The 26,130-nt window shown below is 37.4% G+C and overlaps 2 protein-coding genes across 5 annotated transcripts in view; one reads left to right on the forward strand and one right to left on the reverse strand.

The window, feature by feature from the left end:
• RALY (RALY heterogeneous nuclear ribonucleoprotein) overlaps window positions 1-1,288 on the forward strand; it is a 259,210-nt gene extending 257,922 nt beyond the window's left edge. For all 4 annotated transcript variants that reach the window (XM_070939948.1, XM_070939951.1, XM_070939949.1 and 1 more), the window contains one exon: window positions 779-1,288. The gene's annotated coding sequence lies outside the window, so the exon portion shown is untranslated. The remainder of the gene's footprint in view (window positions 1-778) is intronic.
• A 6,872-nt stretch (window positions 1,289-8,160) lies between these two features.
• EIF2S2 (eukaryotic translation initiation factor 2 subunit beta) lies at window positions 8,161-22,911 on the reverse strand. The gene is made up of 9 exons (XM_070941669.1): window positions 22,716-22,911; window positions 18,456-18,636; window positions 17,330-17,433; window positions 16,868-17,000; window positions 15,820-15,920; window positions 15,294-15,442; window positions 12,927-12,983; window positions 9,659-9,744; window positions 8,161-8,615 (listed from the first exon to the last, which is right to left on the reverse strand). The coding sequence occupies exons 1-9, from the start codon at window positions 22,728-22,730 to the stop codon at window positions 8,440-8,442; spliced, it is 1,002 nt and encodes a 333-aa protein (XP_070797770.1). The 5' UTR covers window positions 22,731-22,911; the 3' UTR covers window positions 8,161-8,439.
• Window positions 22,912-26,130: the final 3,219 nt, after the last annotated feature.

The following is a 26,130-nucleotide window of genomic DNA, read 5'->3' on the forward strand; positions in this document are numbered from 1 at the left end:
AAAAGATGGAAGGCTGAGTCAACTTTAAGCCTGGTGAGATTCAAACTGCCAAATTGCAAGCAGCCAGCAGTCAGCAGTAGCAGCCTGCAGTACTGCATTCTAACCACTGCACCACTACAGCTCTTATATATGATTTATGGTTTTGCATTTGGAAATCCGGATCATGCCTGCTAAGCCACGTTGTCTCATAGTGATCCATTTGGTTTTTACCCTTGGTCCAGTGCACTTTCCTATCCTGCATAGTTACACTAGGAAATCTACTTTTTATTATCTGAGATATTACATAGAAAGATGAAAATGGTTGTTATCAGCCTTTACTTTGTGAGTAAAACAATTCTTCATCCAGTTTCCTAAGGATTAAGAAAGCAAATAATTGTAAAAGCAGAAAGGAATATTGGCTAAAGTTGGGACATACAGCACAGTCACTAGTTTGACTTTTTGACCCAGGCATTTCATAAGAATTTTGAATGAAATATTCACTTTATGGCCCAGCTATGCCGCCAATAAGGTTCCAAAAAACCATTTACACTTTTTCATACCAAAGATTCACAGAAGCTAGTCCTAGGAGTCTCAACAAGGGCAAATGAAGAGAGATAGCACAGTATGTCCTGATTTCTTTTTAATTACAAGAAACCCAAGTGCAGAAGAAAAATATATTTCTAAAATGCAAATACTTTCAACCAGCCCATACTCAGAAACACAAAACATGTGTGATTTATTAAACTGAAACCTACTACAAAATTGTATTATCCTTCATTATCTTTTTTTCTTCTTCAAGGTTCCCTTCTCTGTACAATACTGTAAGATGGTTTATTCCTAGTTGCCAACTTCAAAAATAGATGGAGCATTGTTTGCTTAGCAGGGTAATCCAATCTTTCAGACTCCAACTACTGTTCAGGAAAGGGTGAGAATCACATTTTCATATGGGCCAAATTCAGAGGAGCTGATCCTACCCTTCTAAGGATTTCTACTGGAAGATATACAACCAGATGTAAGGATCTTCTCTTCTTCAGGACATATTAACAGAAGATTGCGTCTCTCAAAGCACAGTAATTTACAACAATTTCTTTGTTGAAAATACAAGTTACAAACAGGCAAGCATTGTTTTTATTTTCTTTATTCTTTTGGCTCTTCTCTATTAGCTTATCCTGCAAAGTTTGGTCACTTTGGCGTCCCTAGCTATTTTCAAAATGCTTCCTAGACTTTGTTTTGCTATGAACAAATGCAGGACTGAAGAATGGAAGAAATGGGGGGAGGGGGATTTGTACATAAAATCCTGTATAATAAAAGGAAGAACTTGATTCATCATGTAAGCCCAGTATCTTCTTTTTTTTGCTGTTATTGCTATTCGAATAAGATATGTTTCAAAATATTATATTGGATTCAGGCTACCTCTTCATCACCTGGGATATTTTGGTTCACACTACCAACACCTATTTTCTTCGAATTTTTTGCTCTCTGTTCTCATTTAATGTACATTAAAAATGGTGTCCAGACCAAACTATAAGTGGAAGCTGCCACAATTAGTGCTCAGAGTTCCAGTTGTATTCTTTTCCTGGACACTCCATTCCAGTTTCTTCTTTCATCCTGCTACCAACATCAGCCAATATTCCACATCCATTGAGCATATTGAATACTCACACCTGTTTTAGGGGTTCTCCTGCCTCTCCTGTGCTTTTCTACTAAGCTTCAATTTTATTATATGCTGCTTTTTAACATAGAGTGAAATCTAAGTGACACCCAGAAGAAATTAATCATAATACTTTAGGTACAAAAGTGCCTACATTTTGTCATTCCTTTTTCAAAAAGAAAATAACAAAATTTGATTCTATTTCTTGTGAGATTGGTTTACTGCCCAAAAGGGGGATGTAAGAAAAGCTGATTTACCTAGCCACAAACCACAAAGCTACATGACCAAGAGATATACACTAAAAGGGGGAAAAAATGAAAGAAATTGGAAAGTGACAAAGGCACTAAGAGCCCTGACTCTCAAGACACTAAGTGGTATCTTCTTATGGAGAATAATGGTGGCAGCAGTAATTACCAAGCCTTTATGCCAAGGAAGCACACCTCAAAAAAGTAGGCTCAGAGTACTTCTGGGGTAGATGGCATGAGATTGCCATCCTTTCACACTACAAGTTTATGCCATCCTGCGTAACCTATATTCACTGGAGTTTCAGTGCTGACATTATCCTGTAGAACAAAGGTGTCAAACTCAAGGCCCAGAGGCCGGATCCAGCCCTCAGGGTGTTCAGATCTGGCCCACCAGGCCGCCCTGGAAACAATGATGGACCGGCCCATGGTGCCTCTACCAGCGAAAATGGAGCTCGGAAGAGGCCATCGCAGCCTAAAACGGAGCCCATTATCTCTGGCAGAGCTCAGGCCACCAAAGGCGCAACACGAGTGATGTCGAGCTGGCCACGTCCACCCTGGCCACCCCCACAGCCCACCCCCACACCAAGGTCAAACACAACCCTGATGCAACCCTCAGTGAACTCGAGTTTGACACCCCTGCTGTAAAATATACTGGTACAATCTAGAAGCCATTGTTCCCTCAATAGCTTTGAGTTTTCTTGGTCCTGAGGCTGTAAAACAGTTCCAAACCAGTGGTGGGTTGCCTCCGGTTCAGACCGGTCTGCAAGAACCAGTAGTAAAAACCGGCAGGAGGCTCCATCCACTGACCCAGATGTCATCATAGGTGATCTGCGTATGCACAGAAAAAAGTAGGCACGCGTGAGCGAAGTGAGCACATGGGCCCAATGCGAACCAGTAGCAAAGGTAAGTAGAACCCACCCTGTTCCAAACCATGCTTCTTGGTTGGGATGAGGTTCTTTTGTTGGAATTCAGTTTCAGTTTTGCCACATATTTTTCATTATTTCCATTAAGTACCCCTTTTATCTCCTCGGTCCACAGAACACTGTTCTATTAGCTTGGAACTCCTGAGCACCAACAACCCTTTTTCAGAGGTTTGCAGAGGTTGTATGAGTCATTCCTCAAACCTGCATGATAAAATGCAGGGTTCAACAGAAGCAATTAATATTTGGGCTTTTTGAGAGGAAGACTTCTCAAATTCATCCCATAAATTGGAACAGCTATCTCAATTTATCCTGTTATTAATCCTAGAGTTTCTTATATATTTTTACAAGGACAGTGAATGTTGACTTAATATATTCAATAAAGACATGATATACATTAAAGGCATTTACTTCTATTAATAAGACTTAAGAAGCTCTGATCACACCACAGATCATAGCTCTGCAGGATTGTAAATATTTCTAAAAGGTTCACAAACAGTTGGATTTCAGAACTATTCCCCAAAGCCACACTTAGAATATGAAGAACAATTTATGACTGCTATGGAAGTTTTTGCATGTTGCCATTGTGGGTGCAGATAATCACAAAGAAAGTATCAGGGGAGCCTGGTAGATACTAATAGGATTCCACTAGGTTTAGTGGAATTCACAGCATAGTAAAAACACCAGCCCTACCCCATCCTGAAAAATAACTGTAGCAATCACATTAGGATATACGGGTTGCAGGTAAGTCTTCTAGTTAAACCAGAAGAGGCTCCTGATTCGTTGTTTTCTACCCAGCCCATTAAGGAGACATATTTGTGAAGGCCTATGTAAGTGTTCTGTTCCGTATTTCCATAAAATAAAGAGGCATCAAAGGCAAATGGTATCCTATGGTGATACTTGTCAAATGAAAAATGTCAGACCAGCTCAAGACAAACATAAGGTGTCTGCAATGGAATGGAGGCAATGGTGGTGATGTATCCTCATGAATATGCCTTTTAAGAATGGCTAGTGAGGCATTTTAGTTATTAATTTCATATGCTGCCAATCTCATGGTTCAAGGTGACTCTGGGCAGCTTATAATGGAAGCATGCTGGCAACATGGCCAGATCTGAAGATAAGCTCATCAACTATGTACAACCCATCCAAAGAACAGAAAGATAAACACTCAATTTTTAGAAATTTTTATTTTAAAGAAGAAAAAAAATAGTACCAGCTTCTGAGGAAATAGATATTTAAATGTTCAGAATGGAGGTAGATTCGTTTAAAAAGAGGGGAGGGCTGATTTAGACTCAAACACTTCACTATTATATTGTAGTTACTTGAAGTACCAACTATATCTTACAACTATAAATGATTATCCCAGCCTTCAGAATGTTACAAGTGCCAGAATAAAAGGAGAGTCAAAATGTTTAGCAGGCAGAAACCTATAAAGTAGCTTTGTTGCTTCATATTTAAAGCATAACATACCATGACTAGATTTGGTAATCTAGTCCTGCAAACTGAATCAAAATTCTGCACACATACTTTTTCTCATTTTTCAAATGAATGAGGCAGTGAAAAAAAAATAGAATTGTTTCTCCGATACATAGATGAATATGCTGTGGTATTTTTAAAACATCTTATTGCTGAAGTTGTTTTCGGATAAGCGGAACATCTTCAAAGAAAAACAAGAAAGTTCAGTTGCTTCTTGAACACCTTTGGTGCTTTTTTACTTATTTTACTTATGTTAAGAAAACTAGAATTTTCTAGGACCAAGACCCAAAGAACCATGTATTTTTGAACTCCCTTGTCCTTAGCTGGATCCAGAAATTGAGAACACAATGCTTACCTTACATAGAAGGTAATCTTGACTCAAAGCTTTTTTGCCTTTACCATATTAATTCCCCAAAACCTTTCTAGTTAGCATTCCATAAGGTAAGGATCAATAACTATTCAGATGTCACTGAACATCAACTAGGGCAAACTGCCCGTCAGAATATGATCAGGGATTTAGGGTAGTAGTATCTGAAGCATAATAGCTGCTCATAAATTTTCCCAACTTATGGAAGAGATGCAAACACTTCATTAGTTATTGGGTACCTACGAGACCGTCTTTTGCCACCAATAGCCTCCCACCGACCAGTTCGTTCTCACAGGGACTACTCAGGGTACCGTCAGTCAAATTATGCCGACTGGCGACTCCCAGGGGGAGGGCCTTCTCTGTGAGGGCTCCAAGCCTTTGGAATGAACTGCCCCCGGAGATACAGAATATCCCTGATATCCGTGCTTTCCGCCGTGCCCTCAAGATCCTGATGTTCCAACAGGCGGGGCTAAACATATGAACATGTGAATGAATTTTTAAATGTTATCTAATTCTGGGTTTTATTTAATTGACCAAACTAAGTAATAATTTTAATTAGCAATTTTATGATGTTTGTGTGTCTATATTTTTCTTGACTGTACACCGCCTTGAGTCCTACAGGAGAAAGGCGGTATAAAAATTAAATAAATAAATAAATAAATAAATAAATAAATAAATAAATAAATAAATAAATAAATAAATAAATAAATAAATAAATAAAGTATTATAGGCTCCTAAAATGAACATAGCTCAAAATTATTTGACAATTTTCCATTCACACTGACTCAACCGGAATAAAAGATGCTGGTTTAAAGCCCTTCATGGCTTGGGCTGGGTTACCTAAAGGAGAGTCTTCCCCCCGTTGTTTCTATCCATCCAATTCGATCAGGCAGGTTGGGCCTATAACAGGTATTTCAAGAAATGTCAGCTGGCAGAGACAGCAGACTTGCCTTCTCTGCTACAGCCCCTGCCATCTGGAACATTCTTTCCTCAGAAATTGCGATGACCTAGATCGTTGGTCTTTTGTGCCTAGATCTGGATCCCTCAGAATGTTAAGGGACCCATTTTTATCTATATTAATATCCATGCCAATAATTTTACTCTGCATTTATATATATTTATTTTATATTGGTTTAAATTGTTTTTATGCTTTTACAATGCATGCTGCCCAAAGTCAGTTGAGATGGGCAGCTACAGAAATCAAACCAAATTAAAAATAAAAAATAAAACATACTTTGCTTCAACAAGGTATGTACATTATGAACTTTCAAATAATCCTAAGAAGTCTGCTTTATCCAGAAGGCTTTAAACAATACTGGCGTTATATTTTTCTATTTAAATAATTAAACAAGGGGAGATATAGCTAATGCTGGATAAGTCTGCAAAAGCATCCTGTGAAAACAACCACAATTTGGAAAATTATACAAGAGTCACTGATCCTGACTTTATTCAATTTATAAGGTACATCCAACATTCATTACAGCTCAGATGCCATTTAAGTCATTTTAAAAAAAAACGACTTTAGACTTTTCTATTCTTAAAAACCTTTGGAGAAAATATAAAAATTAATTTCCTGGCAAACTCAGTTGAATGTAAATTTACATACAAATTACAATTCCAACAAAGATTCTAGATTCAACTTTAGTTAATGTATCACAGTTAACACCCATTAACCAAATACCTTTCAATATTGATAACAAGGGTTGATAAGATAAATAAGAAATCTTGAACAGTAGTGAAAAGGCACTCTTCCTTAAACCTTGCAAATGTTTTAGAGTTTTAAATTCAAAAGCATCACATTTTTAAAATAACCAAGCAGGCAAAGACATATAAGGATCCTGCTAGATCATACTGAAGTATTATGTAATCCAGTCCAATTCGCCTCATTGGATAACTGAGGAATTCTACACACAGGATGAGTGTGTCCAGTTGATCCTGGTGAGGTCATGTAATTGTCATAAAAACTGCCTGCTCTATGGGCTTAACTTTAAACATCAACTTGGCAGTTTGTATCATATTTAGTAATGATGAATACTATGTACTATGAGTATACTTTTTTCAGTCTTTCAAATTCATCGGCTGACTCCAGATTCTATAATTCTTTAACTAGACACATACAGTATTTGCAGAAAGAATGAGATAGGTATTAATAACTTTATTGCAATCTCTTTTCTAATTATTTCATAACTTCTTCACAGAAGGAAAGTAATTTTTACACATATACCCACCACCACATCAAGATTCATTTTTAGTATTCACCAGTTAAATCCTCATTCCACACATTAAGTATCTTAAACAGATTATATGGCCACCTATTTTGCATCCACAATTCTGGTCAGCTAACATGAACAAAAAAAAAAAAAATTAAAACAAAATAACAAATTATGATTTTACTTATTGCCTTGTCTTACATCACTCTATACATTGTGAGGAAAAAATAGTGTTTACCATTTAAATTCCAATTTATCCAATGCAGACCCTTGCTTGTATGAGCTCTTTTGTTTACATTACTCACCAGTAACTGGTGCCACCATCAAATCTGAACCCACGCTGTTCAGCATCAGCTCCAATAAAGATTACCTTCATAATATTCAATTGCAAAAGATGTCCACTTATTTCTCTTTCCCACGTCCTTGGTCAAAAATCCCAAATGCTAAGGCCACAGGTCCTCTTAGTCCATGATTTCTGTACTAATTTATCCAAAGCCTCTTTTGAAAGATCCCAATGAATACAATAACCTTCTTAAATAACTCTGCTTTAAGGCCTGAAAAAACTGACAAAATGGATACCAACTACTGCATAACGATCACCAAGCTTTCTGACAGCTTGGTTTCTGGGTCAGTCCTGAAATTGGTGAATACTGTGATAGGAAGAACATACGCTGGGTATCCTTTCCCAAAACTGAAAGTACAGTGCTTTGGAGGGCGGGGGGAGGAATGTAAGATTATTTAAATTTTAATAGCTGCGCTAACTTTTTCTAACTTTTGTGTTTTCATTTAAATGGGTGATACATACATAATTCATTTTTACAATTTAAAGATTTAACTTTCTTAGTACAGTATTGAAAGCTAGCATTACAAAAACTCTAGATTATGGCAATGATAATGTGCATTTACACTGCAATGTTTTCCCAAAATTACATGCATTAATATGGCATCTTGATATAGTTTAATAATTTTTATTAGACCATCCTAATGCACAAAGTGAACACCAAAATGCAAAGGAAAGCTGGCTAGACAGCTAACCTAAACCCAATTAATACAAATCTCACATTTATCTGTTGGATTTATCCCTTGTAACCAGATGATAAAATTCTTATATGCATGGAGATATTCAACTGGGAGAACCTATTTGTGATTTAATATTCTATGATATGTTCCATTACATTAATTCAATTGTGCCCATTTGCTTTTACAATACACTTAATTAGGACAACAAATGTTTTATAACACAATTGGCCATGACGCTTGCATGTATTCATACTATTGTTAACAGAGAAACCAAAAAATTCAAATGAAAGAGTCACTGTTATAATAACTTTAATTTCTCTTGCATTTTACAGAATTCTATGAACAGATTAAAAAGCACCTCCCTTCTCATCACTTGACAGTTGGTAAAATATTCAGTTAGCAAATGCCAACAGCTTGAGGATCTGATCTTGCAAGAATCTCACAGACCAACCCAAAGCAAAGCAGCTTTTACTATCTTGTTTTTAATACATCGGAAATCCACTCAGGTTGTAAGCCTGTCCAGCCATTTGCACCCAGATCATTTCGCAAAAATTCAGGGTCAACCAGCCAACTAGTTAGCTTTGGCACGGAGCTGCGCTCTCTTGCCTGTGACAGCTTGGAAACCAGTTTTAATGCTGGCAACAGAACAGCGCGAATGGCAAGTCTCACACTGCAAAAAATATAATCTGGTGTCCTTCTGCAAGATTGTGTCTGGTGACCGACACGTATGACAGGTGACATATTCCTCTGTGGGAACAATTAAATAAGTTATATTAGCAATAAGAAATTATAAACAAATAGTAAACACATTTTTATCCACTATGCATTTATCATTTACATGATCAGGTAATTTTTGAAACCAATTGCAAACTTACTAGACTATAAAACATAAAAGTAGTAAACAAGAGTATTTATCTCTTTCATTGCAAGGTTAATACCCCTTAAATTATACATTTTTCTGCCCATTTACTGCATGCACCTCTATATCACACAAAAGAAGTAGAATGTCTTGCAAGCAGCTTACAAGATGGGAGAATTGACTTTTGGCTTTGGCAGATACAAAAGTCACAGCTGTATTATCAGTCAACCTTTTTTCAATCTAGCACAGAATTGTGAAAGGAAACATCAATATGGTTCACTGTTAACACCTGTCTGTTCAGGACTAAAATCTAACCATTCTATTAGCTTTCTTCACTACTCGCTAAGTTTACATCACTGGTCCATACTTTACAAAATAAGCATCCTAAATGATCAGCAACATTTGCCAGACTTCCTTTTCAATATCCCATTATTCAATCCTCTATATTGGAGATGTCTGAGATCTTTAATAGTGTACCTCTATAATCTTTTAATAAGCAGCTGACAATAGAACATGGAAATAACCACTTAACTGTTACCTCATTTGTTTCCATGCGGTAACAATATGTTTTGTTACCCCATGGAAACAAAAAATACTATTACATCAACTAAAACCAGAATGAATAATTTTTTAGTATATAAGCAAAAGACCAATGATTTGCATTTTCCATACAAACATGACTATCCAAACATTCAGTTATAATTGTTCTATATGCCTTCACCTTATCAAAGATATAGCAGGTAATTCCTCAAAATGACACTTGTGATTGTACTGTAGCACTTTTTCCTTTTTGACAACCAGCAAAAATATGGTAGTTTCAGAAGACTTTTAATGAATTACAAGTGCAATTTTGGCACTACTAATAATTAAGAAGCAAGATTAAAAACTTTAAATGAAGCCGCATAAATCTGCAATCATAGAATACACTTACTGATATATCTTCTCAAGACATTTTCTATCTGTTTTTGTTGGAATCTTCCTTTGATTACAAGTTGGTTGTTGCCATCTATTGAACCACTGAATAAAATAGATTAAAATTAAAATTAGAATTGCATATTTTCAACGACACAAAGGCTTCAGGGCTTCCAAAATCTCACAATATATGCAAATCTTCATTCAAAGGCTCTCCATTTACTGCAATCTTTTATCACACAGTAAAGCCAAACACATTCCTAAAAGTTGATGACTTTATACCCAAAATAGGGCTACACAAAAATATAATGCCAGTTTAGTGCAGTGACAAACCAGAAATTGTAAAACTATAAGTTCCAGTTCTGCCCTGGGCATGAAGCCAGTTGGAGACTCTGGGCCAGTCATTCTGTCATATGGAAGCAGGCAACAGCAAACTACTTACAAAGATGTTGCTACAAAAACTGCAAGGACTTGCCCAGGAGTCAAGAGTGACTCAACAGTATGCACACACAAATGTTAATACCCTTGGCATATCCTGTAGCTTTCGTGGAAATACAACAGCTATTTTCTTTTAAATGCTTATGGCGAGCTGTGTTTTAAAACAGCTAAAAGAAAATGTAATAGACGTGTGTTGCCTTCTAGGGGAAAAAACACAACAGAAAACACAGTATTCAGAGAGCATCAATGATAGAAATGGAAGAGAATAATAAAAGAGAATAAATGCAATATCTATGTATCCTTCTTATCCCCACATTGCAGACTGAGCCAAAAAAAGTGGCCATTGCAGACAAGAATAGCAATCAGTAGTGCTAGCAGAATGTTGATGACTGATAACTTAAAAGTGTACAAAAGTTTTGAAGGTTAGAAGTGGTATTCAAGTTACCATGTTTTTTGGAGTATAAGACGCATGTTTTTCCCTCCTAAGAGAGGCTGAAAATTTGGGTGCGTCTTACACTCCAAAGGTAACCCCACCCACATGCCGGCCCACACGCATCTTCCTCCTGGCTGCAGATTGCCACCAATGGCTTGTGTTTTTGGGCTCCATGCGTCATGTTTTCAGCCTCCAACACTCCGTTTGAAATCCCTTCAAGACCACTGATCGCTGCCCGAAAACGTGACGTGTTTGGAAGCTGAAAACATGATGCATGGCGCCCAAAATAGCTACTCAGAACAACAGCTGCCTTCTCTTACCCTTTCCGCATTTCACCTGTTTTAGTCACTGGAGCTCCCTCTGATGATCAGCTGTGCTTTAGAAGCTGTTTTTTTAGCCCCAACCAGCCCAAACCTCAAAACCAGCGAGCAAACTAATGTGTTGAATCTGACCAGGCTAAGGACTAGGCAGATGAATACCTGGTAGGCAAATTTTTTTTTCCTATTTTCCTCCCCAAAAATTAAGGTACATCTTATACTCCGGGGCATTTTATACTCCGAAAAATATGGTAATCTGGGTTCCTGATTAGAAAGCTTTTATATCTTGTAAATTAAAGCAAAGTAGATTTTCTTTAAACTTTTTCCTCAGACCACTTCACGGGGAATGGTTATATTTTTCAAAAGTTTGAATACTTATATACAAACATATGTGTATCAGTATTGTGTATGTATATTTTGCATAAGTAGGGATATAAATTCAAGCCATAATTCCTTTATTATTTTCAACTTCTCATTCAAAACTCCCATTACACATAGACACATCAAGGAAAAACTGTAACATTAAATGGTCAGCCTCTACTTGATCACAACAAACTCCATACTGCAAAAAAGAGCTTGAATTAATAAATCAGTCAACTAGGTAATAAACAGTAGGCTCTAGAAGGACATTGTCTAAGCCAGACAAACTCAGCAAAAGTGGACATTTAAACCTAAGAATGGGAACCAGAACATTCATTTTGTGAGAAAAGCCTACAGCAGGAATTGTATCCGATTTTAGTATGTATGTATGTATGTATGTATGTATGTATGTATGTATGTATGTATTTATGTATTTATTTATTTAAATTTTTATACCGCCCTTCTCCCGAAGGACTCAGGACGCTGTACAGCCAAGATAAAAAATCAACAATATAAAAGTTAAAAACAATTTAAAATTATTAAACAGTTTGGCCAATAATCTAAAATAAAATAACCAATTAAAATAATATTTTAGGCCAGCCCTGCTTGATGGAATAATAGGCACGTTTTAAGGGCGCGGCGAAAGCTACAAAAGTCGGGAATCCGACGAATCTCAGGGGACAGCTCGTTCCAGAGGGCAGGTGCCCCCACAGAGAAGGCTCTCCCCCTGGGGGTCGCCAGTCGACACTGTCTAACCGACGGCACCCTGAGGAGACCCTCTCTGTGGGAGCGTACTGGTCGATGGGAGGCTATCGGAGGCAGAAGGCGGTCTCGTAAGTACCCAGGTCCTATGCGATGGAGTGCTTTAAAGGTGGCGACCAACACCTTGAATCGCACCCGGAAGACCACCGGGAGCAAATGCAGCTCACGCAGGAATGGTGTTACATGGGAGCATCGATCCGCCCCCATAATCACCCGCGCGACCGCATTCACTTTATGCAATCACTTTATGTGATGAATGTTAACTTTGCACGAATAAAGGTAACTGGTTATTTGGTGAAGTATTTCTCTCGTGAAATTTGACTATTTCAGCATTTAAATATGTATTAGAAATATTCCAATACTCAAACAAGGAGGGGTGGGGTGTACAAATAGCTATAATGTACAAATAGCTATATGAAGGGAAGCTGGTAAAAAAATTGCATTTCCTTAAGTTCAAATTTTTTAAAAAACATAGCATATCAAAAATAGGCATTTCTAATATAGAGACTTCCTTTAGATTTTCACCCTTGAAGATTTGGTGAAGGTCTTTTCACCTTCTGAAGCTGAAGGCCATTCTGAAAGTCTTCCTAGGTTTCTATATGTACATAAGCATGTGGAAAAGAAACCTCTTGTCAAGAATTTATCAAAGCAGTAGCACCAAATCTTTAGGAAGGCACAGCTGCCTTGATGAGTGGCACTTGGCTGAAAAAAAAAAGTTCCACCTGAATTAACTGCACAGCTTTATTAAAAATACAAAACCTACAAGTTGTGCATTAAATTCTATAACATTATATAATCATTGAACCACAAGTGACTTAAACCAATTTTTGAAATGGCTTACATTAACACGGTTATTTTTGAAAGTCAACTTGCTGAAGAGATGTCATAATCTTTGTCATAATCTTTGTACTACCAATAATTCAGAAATATTCATGAAGAATAAATATCACAGACAAGACTAAGTTCGAAGTACTTACCTTGTACCCAATTCTGCCAGCAAAAAAGCCAGGAGATGTTTAGGTTGACGATGTAATCTAAAAGTAAGGAAGTTTATCTAGTTACCAAAACAAGTACTTACTTCTACTTAAATACTTAAATCTTTTTTATTATCATAGTGTAGCATCTGGCATGTGCAATGCCAATACAAATCATTGAACTTTTTTTAAAAAAGCTAATGTCTTTTTAAGATATTTGAAGAAGATAAAATAGGAGTCAGTGAAAAGAAAGTAAGGATTGCTTAGGCCACCACACAAGATAATAACCTCAAGGGAAACATAATATTAAATTTGTTCATAAACTCTGAGATAGCAAAATGACATATTTATCTAATATCAGATATGGCAATGCAACGTAAGTTACAATAGCACATTTTGTTTATCTAAAGAAAACTGCAGTAAAGTTTCATACGAATGAGATCAAGACTTTCAGTATATGATTTACACAACGAGTCAGAACTGAACTGTCTGGAGCTTCACATGTTTGAAATGTCATCTCAACAAACTAGGTACAGTTTACAAATTTACAATGAATAGATTTCTATCTCAGAGTAAGCCAAAACCAAACAAAACACCTTATGGCAGTACCATTATAAAAACATCCAGCTATTATACAGATAACTCTCAGGGCCCTAATGCAATTGTTAAATGAATGCATGGGTCATTAAACAGAGGATAGAGGAAGCTCTGGGAGGCCTAGTGCAGTTCATGTCCAAAGCTTCTCAAGGTTTCCCCTCATACCAAGGCAACCCATGTTCTGCTTTCCGTCCCTTGGGATCCTCACAGGCCTTGGGCCTACTTCCCATCTACTAGGCCTTACACCCTCCTCCTCCTCACCCATTACTCATTGCGCATATACCTTTTGAAGATTTCTGGAGCTCAGATTAAAGAAGCAAAGCAATTCGCTCTGTTGCTGGGGTACATGACTCCTGGAAGCAGCCATTTTTCTGAGTAGCCACAATTCATTGTGACCACTTGGAAAATGGCAGCTGCTTCCAGGATCATGCTATGCAGGCAACAAAGCAACCTGCCACGCCTCCCTAACCCAAGCTCCACAGCATGGATATACAGAACATGGCAAAATACTACCAAGCTCACATTAGGGGAGCATAACAAGCCACTTTGTTACTGGGTCACATGGTGCAATCCTGGAAGCAGACATCATTTTCTGAGATACCACAATTCAATGTGGAAAATGGGAGCCTCTTTCGGGATCGTGCCACATAGCCCAGCAACGGGATGGTCTGTCGTCTTTCCTTAATGAAGCTCCATAGATGTTTGAAAAGTGAGGAGGAAGGTGTGCAGCCCAATGATGTGGGAGGCCTGTAGGGGAATGGAGGAACACTGCAGCATCCCTGCACTGAATTGTAAGAGAGTGACTGCAGGGGTCTGCAGGGGCCACAACTTTGGGACAAGGTCATAAGTAGCTTTTGGTTAATCCATGTAAGTCAAGGACTACCTGTATAAAAATATTTTGCTCGAAATTACAACCTGTACATAAAAAGAAATTTATTTCAAAATGATAACCCCATGGCCTTATCTACTTTGCTGAAAGTATTCAAGGATTTAACTAAATGTTTGTATGCAAGCTAGCCTCAATTCCAATATCTCATTATATCTTGACTCTCCCAAGCTTTAGATGTTCAGTCTAGACAGTCTGAAGAAAAACTGTTAAGGATGTAGCTAAGAAATCAGTATTTTCTGGTGGCTATTGTTTTATATTAGTTTATTTATTTATTTTTTTAATTTGATTTATATGCCGCCCTTCTCCGGAGACTCAGGGCGGCTTACAGTGCGTTAAGCAATAGCCTTCATCCTTTTGTATATTTATACAAAGTCAGCTTATTGCCCCCACAAACTGGGTCCTCATTTAACCTACCTTAGAAAGGATGGAAGGCTGAGTCAACCTTGAGCCTTGGAGAGATTCGAACCAGCAGTAAATTGCAGGCAGCTGTGTTAATAACAGGGTGCTTTAAACCACTGTAGTACCAAGGCTCTATTATTATTCCTCTTAATTAATAATTATTCTGGTGATTCTAAAACACTTCCACATATTAGCCCAACCTCACTAGGAATTTCCCTAGCACAAATGAACAGGAATTTCACAAAAGCTGATAAATCATATTCACTTCATTAGATTGGCTAAAAAGAATTCCCAGTTGATCATCTAACAAATCATACATATATGCAACAGTCATTTCAGAATAAGATACTATCTGCATTTGCAGATAAATTAACCGTTTTGTCTATATAAATTCACAGTTCATAACTGAACAATAGCAAGAACTCAATTCCTTGATCCCAACTTTTACTAATTCCTGTCCCAAACTGCAATATAACAAAACTTACAGTTTACAGATATCTGTGAAGTTAACAAATGATGTTTTCTTTGTTCCTACTCTTACAACCTGGGGAGGCTTCATAACAAATTTTCTTTTTTCACCAGCTACCATATCAGGATTTTTTTCCCTCATGATGTTAAATACACGATTCAGCAACTGCAAGGAATAAAAAAAGAATATCAAAAATCAATTAATATTGATGATTTACAAATTAATACTAGTGCATATTTGTTTGTCTCTTATTGTTATTTATTTGAGGAAAAAAGCATGAAATTTTCTCTGAATTAGAAAAGTCAGCATAGTAAGCTTAAAAAAATTCTCCTTCTCTAGTTTTATTTAAAATATGCATGTTCTACTCATAATTCTATAATCCTGAGGCAGAATAAAAAATTCAATCTAACAACAAAGCTGTATTTCTCTTCATTTCAGTATAAATCCAAAGCATTATTTAAACTCAGATTATATTATGATCCCCACATATTATAATAAAAGACCAATAGATGAATTAGTTAAAAGGTGTGAAAAGTATTTACCTCATCATATGTGTAATCCCTTTCCGAGCCTGCCCATGCAGGTCCTGACAGAGAGCTAAAAGAGATTCCATCATCTTTTTTGCTGTCATCATCCTCCAATGCTGCAGAATTACAAACATTATTTTAGACCCCATCGATTTCCATTCCACAATGTGCACAGAATATTTTTATGTGACACGTACACATGTATTTTTGAGCCAGAACATCCTACATTAGACCCTTTGCTAAATGAGGAGATACTGGGGGAAAAGGGAAAGTTAATCTAAATAGTATTAAGAATAAGGTGAGGCACAGCATTTGGAAAGGCAAATTTATCTTTCTTCTCTTTCCAAAGAAGTGCTAGAAGTTTCAAAAAAGTTCAGATAGAAAATATCCTTATCCCTTATCAAACAAAATTTAATATCTGTTTGAGTTTAAGAATGTACTTTTGTTTCTTATTTATTTGATTTGGTTGTGCCCATGATATCTGAATGACTACACAGACATGAGATCTTTCCAAAGACAATGGACTATGAAACTGATGGTTAATAATATATATTCTGTTGGTTTACAATGCTATTTAAGGCGTCTTTGAAAATGGAAAACCATAAATTTATTGGAATACCCCTACACAATTGTTGCTCTAAAACTGTCCCCACACCTTTCAAATACTTTCAGGTATTATCTTGGCTTTTGAAAAGGCAAATGGGAAAGACATGAAGATCAGGGCCAAAGAGAACAAGGAGTGAAAAGGGCTGCATAGCCAGAGGTTAGATACCTTAGAGTCTAATTGAAGCACTCAGTTATTGGACTCACAAATTAAATTGCTGTGGCTAATGCAATGTAGAAGACACTGTGGCACCCTGTACAATAATATCAGTGAAGATGGTCAATGTTATATTAAACCAAAGCTTTCTCTACACCACTGCAGCATTTGACAGAATGCTAATAGCTAAAATAACTTGTCTTCCACCCTGATTATAAAATCAAAATATAACTACACTTTTTGTATCAACCTTCAGCGTGATCAACTTTGACCAATAGCAACAGAGACCACCAAAAAAGTTACCTTCATCTTTATCTAATACTTCATCCTCATCTGTAAACTTTGCAGTCTTTCTTTTCTTCTTCTTTCCTAACATGATATCAAGGTCATCTTCTGGTTCTACTGTTTCTTGTACATCACTCTCAATTTTTAGGTCCTTGAGAACAATTGGGAGGGTAGGAAGAGGAAAAAGATAAACAACATTAATGATACAAGTAGCAAACATAAAATAATGTACAACAATTTAAAATATGCACCTCTCTGTTGATCATGGCAATAATCAATTAATTCAGAGGTCATCTATGAAGCAAGTCTAGGGGATGTATTACTCTTTAATATAATTTCATTTTTTTACTGATAATATACAGTAGCAAGTTTCTTCCTTTTTTTAAGCTGAGAGCAAAGTTATTTGGGGGGGGGGGAGTCTAAATCTTAAATTAGTAAGATGAAGACACAAACATGCCCTTTAACCCTGTGTCAACTGACCTTTAGTCCCTCTTCAGCTTCATCAATATCAAATATCTTTTTTGTTTTTTTCTTCTTTTTCTTCTGATTAAAGAAGGTTAAGTCATCTAAATCATTTGATGCATCTGAAATGGAAAGGCAGTACATTACTAACATTCAGATTACTTTATGATTTGAGTATGGATATATTTATCAAGAAATTTAAGCAAGCTTGTGACAATGAAGTCAGAAAATTTCAATAACAGAATACATGAGAAAAAATGAAAAACTAAATTAGACTATTTCAATAATGTATAAAATGTTGATTTAGACTTTTACACATTATATCCAGTAGATCTCTATAACTCAGGATGTAATAACTGAGAAGCAAGCTATAAGAATTAGTTCCCAATATAAACATGACAGTCCATATTTTTTAAGCATGCTTATCACAAAATCCTTGAGTTTACAACATTTACTTCAATGCCTTACTGGCCTTAACAGTAATAAGTCAGAGAGAAAAACATAATTATTGTAAAGCCAGACAATAAAATAAAAATAATTCTTTATTTTTATTTATTTATTAAATTTATATGCCACCCATCTTGCTAGCCAAAGCTACTTCAACTTAATTTCTCATGAAATTTTATCATGAAACACAGAAATGTAAATAAAGAGCCCAATTCTAAAATGTTAATAGTTGGCTGATTCATACTAATGAACCAAAGAACATAGCTGGCAATCTGTTTAATATTTATATATATATGAAACAAAGCAAACCATTAAACTACAGCTGTATGAGATAGGTGTGCTTCAGCCTGTATATTTCAGGAAGTTTGGAGACATACAATACAATAGCGTAAGTCAGTGGTTTTTTAAATGATCTTCTCTCCATGAAAGTCAAGCCAGCAACAAAAAGTTCTCTTCTTCATTTCTACCTTCCATGAATAATGGTAAGAGAGCAACATGTTCACAGCCAGCCAGGTGAGCGAAGTCTGAATGCATTTTACAAACATTTTATTAAGCATTCTGCTGCTTAACATATGGGCTTCTCTGGAAAACTTTTAAAAAGCACAAATTAAATGTCTCATTTTTATAAGCATATTTTCTTGAGAAAAATAAAAAAGAAACAGAAAACAGGATTTCTAGTAGCTATATAATAGCTTACCTTTCTTTCTGATGTCCTCTTCATCAGCTTCTATATCTTTGTCTTCTGTTGGTTCTGGCTCTACTTCTTTTGTTTCTAATAGCTGTGTCTCTTCTGTTTGTGCATCACCACCTTCTTCATCAAGCATAAAAGGCTTCTTTTTCTTCTTCTTCTTCTTGCTCATAGTAGGGTCGAAGATCATCTGCAAGAAACAACAGTATTTGCTTAACACAAATTTGCAACATAAAAATACCCTCCAGATTTATAAGTATACATATAAATATAAACATTTATTAAATTATCAATCAAACACAACATAATAGAAAGTTTATCAAATATGATCTCTACCATGCTGTTCAGAGTACATTAGGAAATAACTGAAAACTTAATATGGGAAAAATAGAAAAGTTTTCATAATTTAAATAGTTAAATAATCTACACAACCCAACACACTAAGATTGGTTTCCCAGCAATTTAAAGATCTACTACTGTATCTTTCGGACTATAAGACGCACCAAGATTTCAAAGAGGTGAACAAGAAAAAAAAAGTTTTTGCCCTCCCCAGCCCCCAGGAGCACTCTGCAGGCTTTCCAAACCCTCTTTGTGCCCCGTTTTTGTGAAAAACGGACCCATTTTTTGCAAAAACGGGACTCGCAGGACAGGGCTTCGGGAGGCCAAAAATGGCTGTATTCAGTGTATAAGATGCACCAACATTTTCATCCTCTTTAGGTGGGGGGGAATGCATCTTATACTCTGAAAAGTATGGTAGTTTTAACAATTAATAATTCCACCAAAACATATGTAGGTTATTTTAGGCACCCATTACTAAATTCCAGAAGGAATAGCAACATCTGGTATTCAAGTATTAGGTAGTAATTTGTGCTTCTCACACTAAATCATTAATTTGAAAATAAACACATCTTCATCTCAATTATCAAGTTGTTTATATAACCACAAAACTACTGTAGTTTTGAATCCTGTAGAACAAGAATAATGTGATATTATGAACTTCTCTCACCAAACTCATTCTGGACAGTCTTCCAAAAATTCAGTTCAAATGCTGAAGGCAATCAAGTCCTGTGTATTCTATCTGAAAACTGCAATCCCATGTTTGTTTTCCAGTAAATTACACTGAATGAAGTGGGATTTTTTTGCTAGAAAACATATACTTCTGCCAAACCTAACTAGATCTATAATTTTTCACACACCCATACAGAAAACAAAGTTTTGTTTATGAATATCATAGTCTAAACTATTACAAGCTTAATTATAATGCTCTACATCCAAGAGTAGTAGTATAATGGAATCACACCACACTAAGTAGTTATACAGGACTTTTAAAAATAATCTTTCCTTAAAAGACACCTTCAAACAAACATATTAATTTATATTTAAAGACAAGAAACCCTAAGTCTTTGAATGCATTTAATATTAGAAACTAGCTATAATCTTTTTTGTAGAAAACAAAAACCAAAGATTGTACCTAAAATATCAACTTAAACAGTAGTTCATTAAATTACTTCTTTCCATTTTAATTGTCCACTTAATGCAGATAGGAACTTGTCCAAAATCAAGAGGCATAAATGTAATATTGAGAGAATTTTGCTGGATCTCTCATGTGGATCATCACATTGATGCAGCTATCACAAAATACTTTTTCTCAGAAAGGAAACTGGAGGCTAGCACTCTCTTGTATTCCAGTCTACTTTTGGTCTTTAAAATTAAAACAATCTGTTAAAAGGTAGGTAGGTGATTAACTTGGTTAATACCAAGTATCCATAGGCATCAGAATAAGCATCCCTGATCTAATGTCTCTTTAATATCTATGTTAAAATATTACTATTGAAATATCTGCAGTTTGGAAGAGATATGTATTTTTTCACCACACATAGATTAAACCTATCCTAATGATATCAACAGTGGTCAAGATAGGAGAACAAATATCCAAAGAGCCAGTCAATAAATTGAGCTGCCAGGACTGTAGAACAGGGAGGAATTCTTCACATGTCCCAATATTGTTTCAATTGGTAGACTTTTTAAAGCAGATAATGGGGCATGAAAGCTACAGGCGGGAGAAAAGACAAAATACCCATACGTTGATATACTTCAGTTGGTATAACACAACCACATTTTCGTCTAATATAAAGTACTTTGTTATACCAAGATGAAATTAAATTTCTTTTGGCTGGAGAGAAATTATTATGCTGTATGAGACCAATCTTTACTACAATCCTAAATATTGTACTAAGTATTATTGCTAGGAAACCAAATTTATACATTTTGTACTTATGATTCATATGCCATCAAGCAGTTGTAAACAAAAGAAAAAAACATGAGGTGTCTATTCCTGAATTCATAATATTTCAAATATTTCAAATAAGATTAAGTTCATCAATACATGGAATACAGATCTACACTGACATGCTGGCACAAACCACATTATTTAACGACTTAAAAAATTAAATACATTTATAGCCATCTTAACTGCAACAGTATAACTGACATTTTTGTTATTATTAATTCATTTATTTTATGGAGAACAGAAAAGTTCTCCACCTGGAAATCCACCTTGTTTTTCATCCTTCTGCAGGCAATGCTTCATAATTATTCCTAAAAAAACCTTATTTTACATCTGTTTTCCAAGTATTGGAAAAATCTTTTTAAGCATTTCTGCTACAAATAGGACCCTAAAAACGAATCATTCTATCAACCAAACTGAATCAGAAACCAATCATGCATAATTTCAATAAATCACTGGACTACAACTGGGAGTTGACAATATGAACTGACAGTTCAATAATAGCTTATTCCAGGGGTTTGGATTTTTATCTAATCAAACTTGCTTAGGCAAAGTAACTGCCAAATTTGCTTTATGGGCATGCCTTCAGTGAAAAGTAGCAGTAGCAAAGTTTGTGACATGCAGATTAAATTTTAATTATCAAAAGTGGTGTATTTGTTGCCAAATCCAAACCTGAAATGAAATTATTAGTTCAATTCACAGCAAAGCATATGGAGTTATTTTATGAAGTAGCAGTACCATAAAGTTAGACAACACCAGCTTTATAAATAATGTAGAGGTCTACTTAAATTGGTTTTATATTCTAATCTATTACAAATTCATATTCTGTATTGCCAGAATTTCTCAAGGGCTGAAAAATAAAACAATTTTCCCTCTGCAAAAGTCTCCCCACTTAAGGATTGAAAACATATTTCCAAAAACAGGAAGAAATTGATTGACATGTTTAACAGGAATATTTTAAAGGATCATGACAAAGGCTTCCAAATATAAAATTCCTTTTAATTTTAAAATGAGGCATTTTCCCTTTAAATAGGAAAGGCAAGCAGGTTTTTGCTCAGGTATCAATAGATCTTTAGGGATCCTCAAAGCACTCAGGTAGGATTCCAATGAAATAATAGGATTATTCTGCCCATGAAAAGTTTCCAGGGAGTTCAAAATTATATGACTAATTTAAATTTATTGGCCACCCAGCTCCAATGGAGCCACAACTTCTCCTGGATATATTATGAGAGGTTTCTGATACTCGTTCTAGAGATTTTAAAAAATATTATAACAATTTACTCTGGAATAAAAAGAGTGCTTGCAAGCACAGATATAAATCTTCTCCTGAATCTGAGTTATTCAGTTATTACAAATTTGAGATGTTTTGAATTGACACCAAATTGGGCCGCTAGAGCAGCAACCTAATTAGGGATCCTTTAAAAACTGGCACCCAAAAAAAGATGATTTCCGAGCCACGCCATACGCAAAAAAAAAAAAATCAACATTTCATCAGGCACTATAGTAGGGAGGACGCTACTCCATTCAAAGCACGTTAAGACGCCTCCCGCAACCATGCCTGTCGTATTGTTCCTATGGCCTTTTTTAAAACAGCGAGGGGGTTTCAATATGAAACTTTCCTGCTTTCTTCAAATAAACCGCAGTGGGAAAGGAGGTGGCATTAACTCAGTTTGACCTAAGGCGGGAAAGGGGGGTTAAAGGATGGCTTCCTAATGTCACAGGGTGGAGGGGGGAAGAGAAAAAAAGAGCGACCAAGGACAAAGGAGAAGTTTCCTCAAAAGCTGCTCAGATGAAAAAATAAGCCTGGCTCCTAAATGTATCGCACAGACTGGGAGAAGGGAGCTGGCTCTGCTGAGGGAAGCTAATTCAACCGGGGCTCTGATCAGGGTGCGGGCAGGCCTCAAGCCCGGCTCCTCACATGGCGGCGGCCACAGCCCCAGCCTCACGCCGCCCCAAGGCCTGGGCACATCTCTTGTCCTCACCTCGTCTCCCGACATGGCGACGGCTCTCCCTGACCGTCAAAGCAGAAACTTAGAAGCGCCCGTCTCGGGGTGGGTGGAGGGGGAGAGGGGAAAAAAAACCCCACAACGCCGCCCAGGAAGTCAAATCGCCCCGGCTCGTTCGCCTCAGCCCGTCCTGCTCGCCTCGCCGCCGCGCTCAGCTCTTGCATCAGCAGCAGGGGAGGAGGAGACAGAAAACAGCGCGTTTGCCCCGGATGGAAGCATGCGCCCCAGCCCTTCTTCAAAGGTTCTCGGGAATTGTAGTCTCACTTCTGCGCAAGCGCAACAGCGGCGGAGCTGGGTGGAATCCCGACCGCAGCATGTGCAGTTTTGGGGAATGTGAAGCTGGTGACATCACAGGGGAGGGAGAGGGGGGGGACGGGCTTGCTTGAGCACGTGCTCCTTCCGCCCAAGTGGCTCCAGTGATTGGTGGAGTGCCTGATCCTTTACAGTTACGCTATTTACGCAAGGCAAGGGTTACGTAGTTCCTTCTTTCACAGAAGGCAGGAGACTAAGGGGCGATGCTGAAGCTTTTGTTCCGTCCCTTTTGGGGGGAAAAATTGCATGCCTTCTAGCTGTGCTTTTAATAAATCTACAGCTTTCTTCCTATTATTAAATCTGAGATTGAGTTCATACTTGGTACTTGTGGGAGTGTTTTTAAAAGTTTGAAATCCAATAGCTTTGGCTACACTCCCTCCTTAAAATAGTAAAATTATCCTCTGAATAGGGCTGTGTCTCTGGTGATTATATCTACATTGGTTTCTTTTTCTTTTTACTGTAATATAAAGAGGTAATTTCTGATTTTCTTTACAGCAGGTTAAAAACATAAATTTATATCTTAGTATAAGTTTGCAAAGATAACTTCCATTTTTTACATAATATTTTTCAATCACCAAAATCATGGGTTATAACTTCATTTTTTCTGATTCGTGCAAAACATTTGTAGGGGGTTTCTTGTCAGCAGTAAACTAATGTCCTTTTTCTGATCAAATATGTAAATTTGGCCACTTTGACAACTTCCATCACCTTCACTCTACATTCCTCCATTGTGCCTAATTGAATATTTCCCCTTTGCAGTTCTATATAAAAACAAAGTTCCTGACTTGTTCCAACTGTTTATTGATCAGCCCAAAGGAACATCCTCTGATTTCAATCGTGTATTGCTCTTTAAAATCTTCTGAATTAGTATATGTATTTGAATCAATTATTTTTTTTGCACATACATCAAGCATGATAAAATGTCCCCTCTTGTTCACATTTCCAATACCCAGAACTTTGCCCTAGGCCAGTGTTGGCAAACCTTTTCAGCACCAAGTGCCAAAACAGGAGCACACGTGAATTAGGTGATCTTCCTGTTTCTGGCATGCACATGCGCACTGGCCACCTGCTTTTACGGTTTCTGGTACGCACAAAGACCAGTGCGCATGCACCAGCTCCGCCTGGCCTTTTGAGGTCCTCGTGCCTCCCTGCCCAGCCCCCTGCCCGTGGCCCAGGTCCCCGTCGGGGTGGCGGGACATCCTCACCGACAATTCAGTTCCACAGCCCTGGACAGGGAGAGAAAGTTGGGCAGGGAATGTCACCTACCTCCGTTGGAAAGCTGGGACGTCGGCGTTCCCAGGGCTTGGATTGTGGGGCCAGCAGGTGGGAGAGCTTCACCCCAACTCTGGCCAGGATGAAGCGCCCCCCACCCCAGTCTGCCACCGAGAACAAGCCAGTTTTCATAAAGCTGAAAGATATCCAAACTATGGTTCTGTCAACTAAACAGAAAATTACTAAAGTGCTCAATATCCTGTTTCCCCAAAAATAAGACACCCCCTGATAATAGCTCATGCGCTAAAATAAGCCTCCCCTAGAAAATAAGCCCTCCCCAAAAATATTTAAATGCAGAGCTGGAAATCAGGTAAAACGGCAAGAGGAGCCCCAACTTGCTCCATGCACCCCAAAATAATAAGACCGCCCTGAAAATAAGGCCAAGCACTTTTTTCGGGGTTAAAAAAAATATAAGATAGGGTCTTATTTTCAGGGAAACATGGTAGATGTGTTGGAAAATGCAGCCTAAGCTGCATTAACAGGGATACAATCAAGAGCCTTGGTAGTACAGTGGTCTAAAGCACCCTGTTATTAAGACCAGCTGCCTGCAATTACTGCAGGTTCAAATCTCGCCAGGCTCAAGGTTGACTCAGCCTTCCATCCTTTCTAAGGTAGGTAAAATTGAGGACCCAGTTGTGGGGCAATAAGTTGACTTTGTATAAATATACAAAAGGATAAAGGCTATTGCTTAGCACATTATAAGCCACCCTGAGTCTCCGGAGAAGGGCGGCATATAAATCAAATTTAAAAAAAAAAAAAAAAGATCAAGTGAGATAATAATACCACTCTATAAAGCCTTAATAAGACCACACCTAGGATACTGCATCCAGTTTTGGTCACCACATTATAAAAAAGATGTTGAGACTCTAGAAAAAGTGCAGAGAAGAGCATCCAGGATGATTAGGGGACTGGAGACTAAAACATATGAAGAACTGGGCATGGCTAGTCTAGTGAAGAGAAAGACCAGGGGAGACATGATAGCAGTCTTCCAATATTTGAGGGGCTGCCACAGAGAGGAAGGGGTCTATTGTAGAAAGTTAGCACCCAGCCCTAGAAAAATGAAATAATTTTGGAAATATTTAAAAAGGCAGAATATTATATTTCCCTAAAGGAGAAACATGCTCTTGGAAAGCAGCCCCCACCTTTCTTAATAGCCCCAGCAGGACTGGGCTGGCCTATCTACAAGGTAAAATACCTTCAGCTCCAGGGTGATGGGATGGGACCCCTCAGGACATAATAGGATTAGCCCTCTACCATCTAGCAGCAGAGCTCACCACATGGCACAACAAGCCCCTTCACTGCATCACCCAGCAAGCTTCAACCAAGCCTGGGACTCGGACAGCCTACAAAGTTAATAGTGACCCCTACAACAACCAATAGAATACATTTATTGCACAGGAACAGGAAGCTCAAGGGCAAGGCCCAAGAGAGAACATAAATAACCCTCACTCTCCACTCCATGTGGTCAGCTGCCCAGGACCTCAAACCCAGGTGGTCTTGTCCATTAATAAACCATCTTTCTAACCAGCCACTATGTTTCCAGTGTCTTTCTCCCCACTTGGAACTGAACCAGATGGATATTTCTTCCAACACTATTTTCCAAGGCACCTGGAGGCCAGACAAGGAATAATGGATGCAAACAGATCAAGGAGAGATTCAACCTAGAAATAATGAGAGATTTTCTGACAGCAATGGAACAGCTTGCCTTCGGAAGTTGTGGGAGCTTCATCACTGGAGGCTTTCAAGAAGAGATTGGACTGTCATTTGTCAGAAATGGTGTACAGTCTCCTGCTTGGGCGGGGGGCTA

This window comes from Pituophis catenifer, unplaced genomic scaffold (assembly GCF_029215685.1).
Source record: "Pituophis catenifer annectens isolate HBS135680 unplaced genomic scaffold, rPitCat1.0.hap2 SCAF_3, whole genome shotgun sequence".
NCBI classification, from domain to species: Eukaryota; Metazoa; Chordata; class Lepidosauria; order Squamata; family Colubridae; genus Pituophis; species Pituophis catenifer.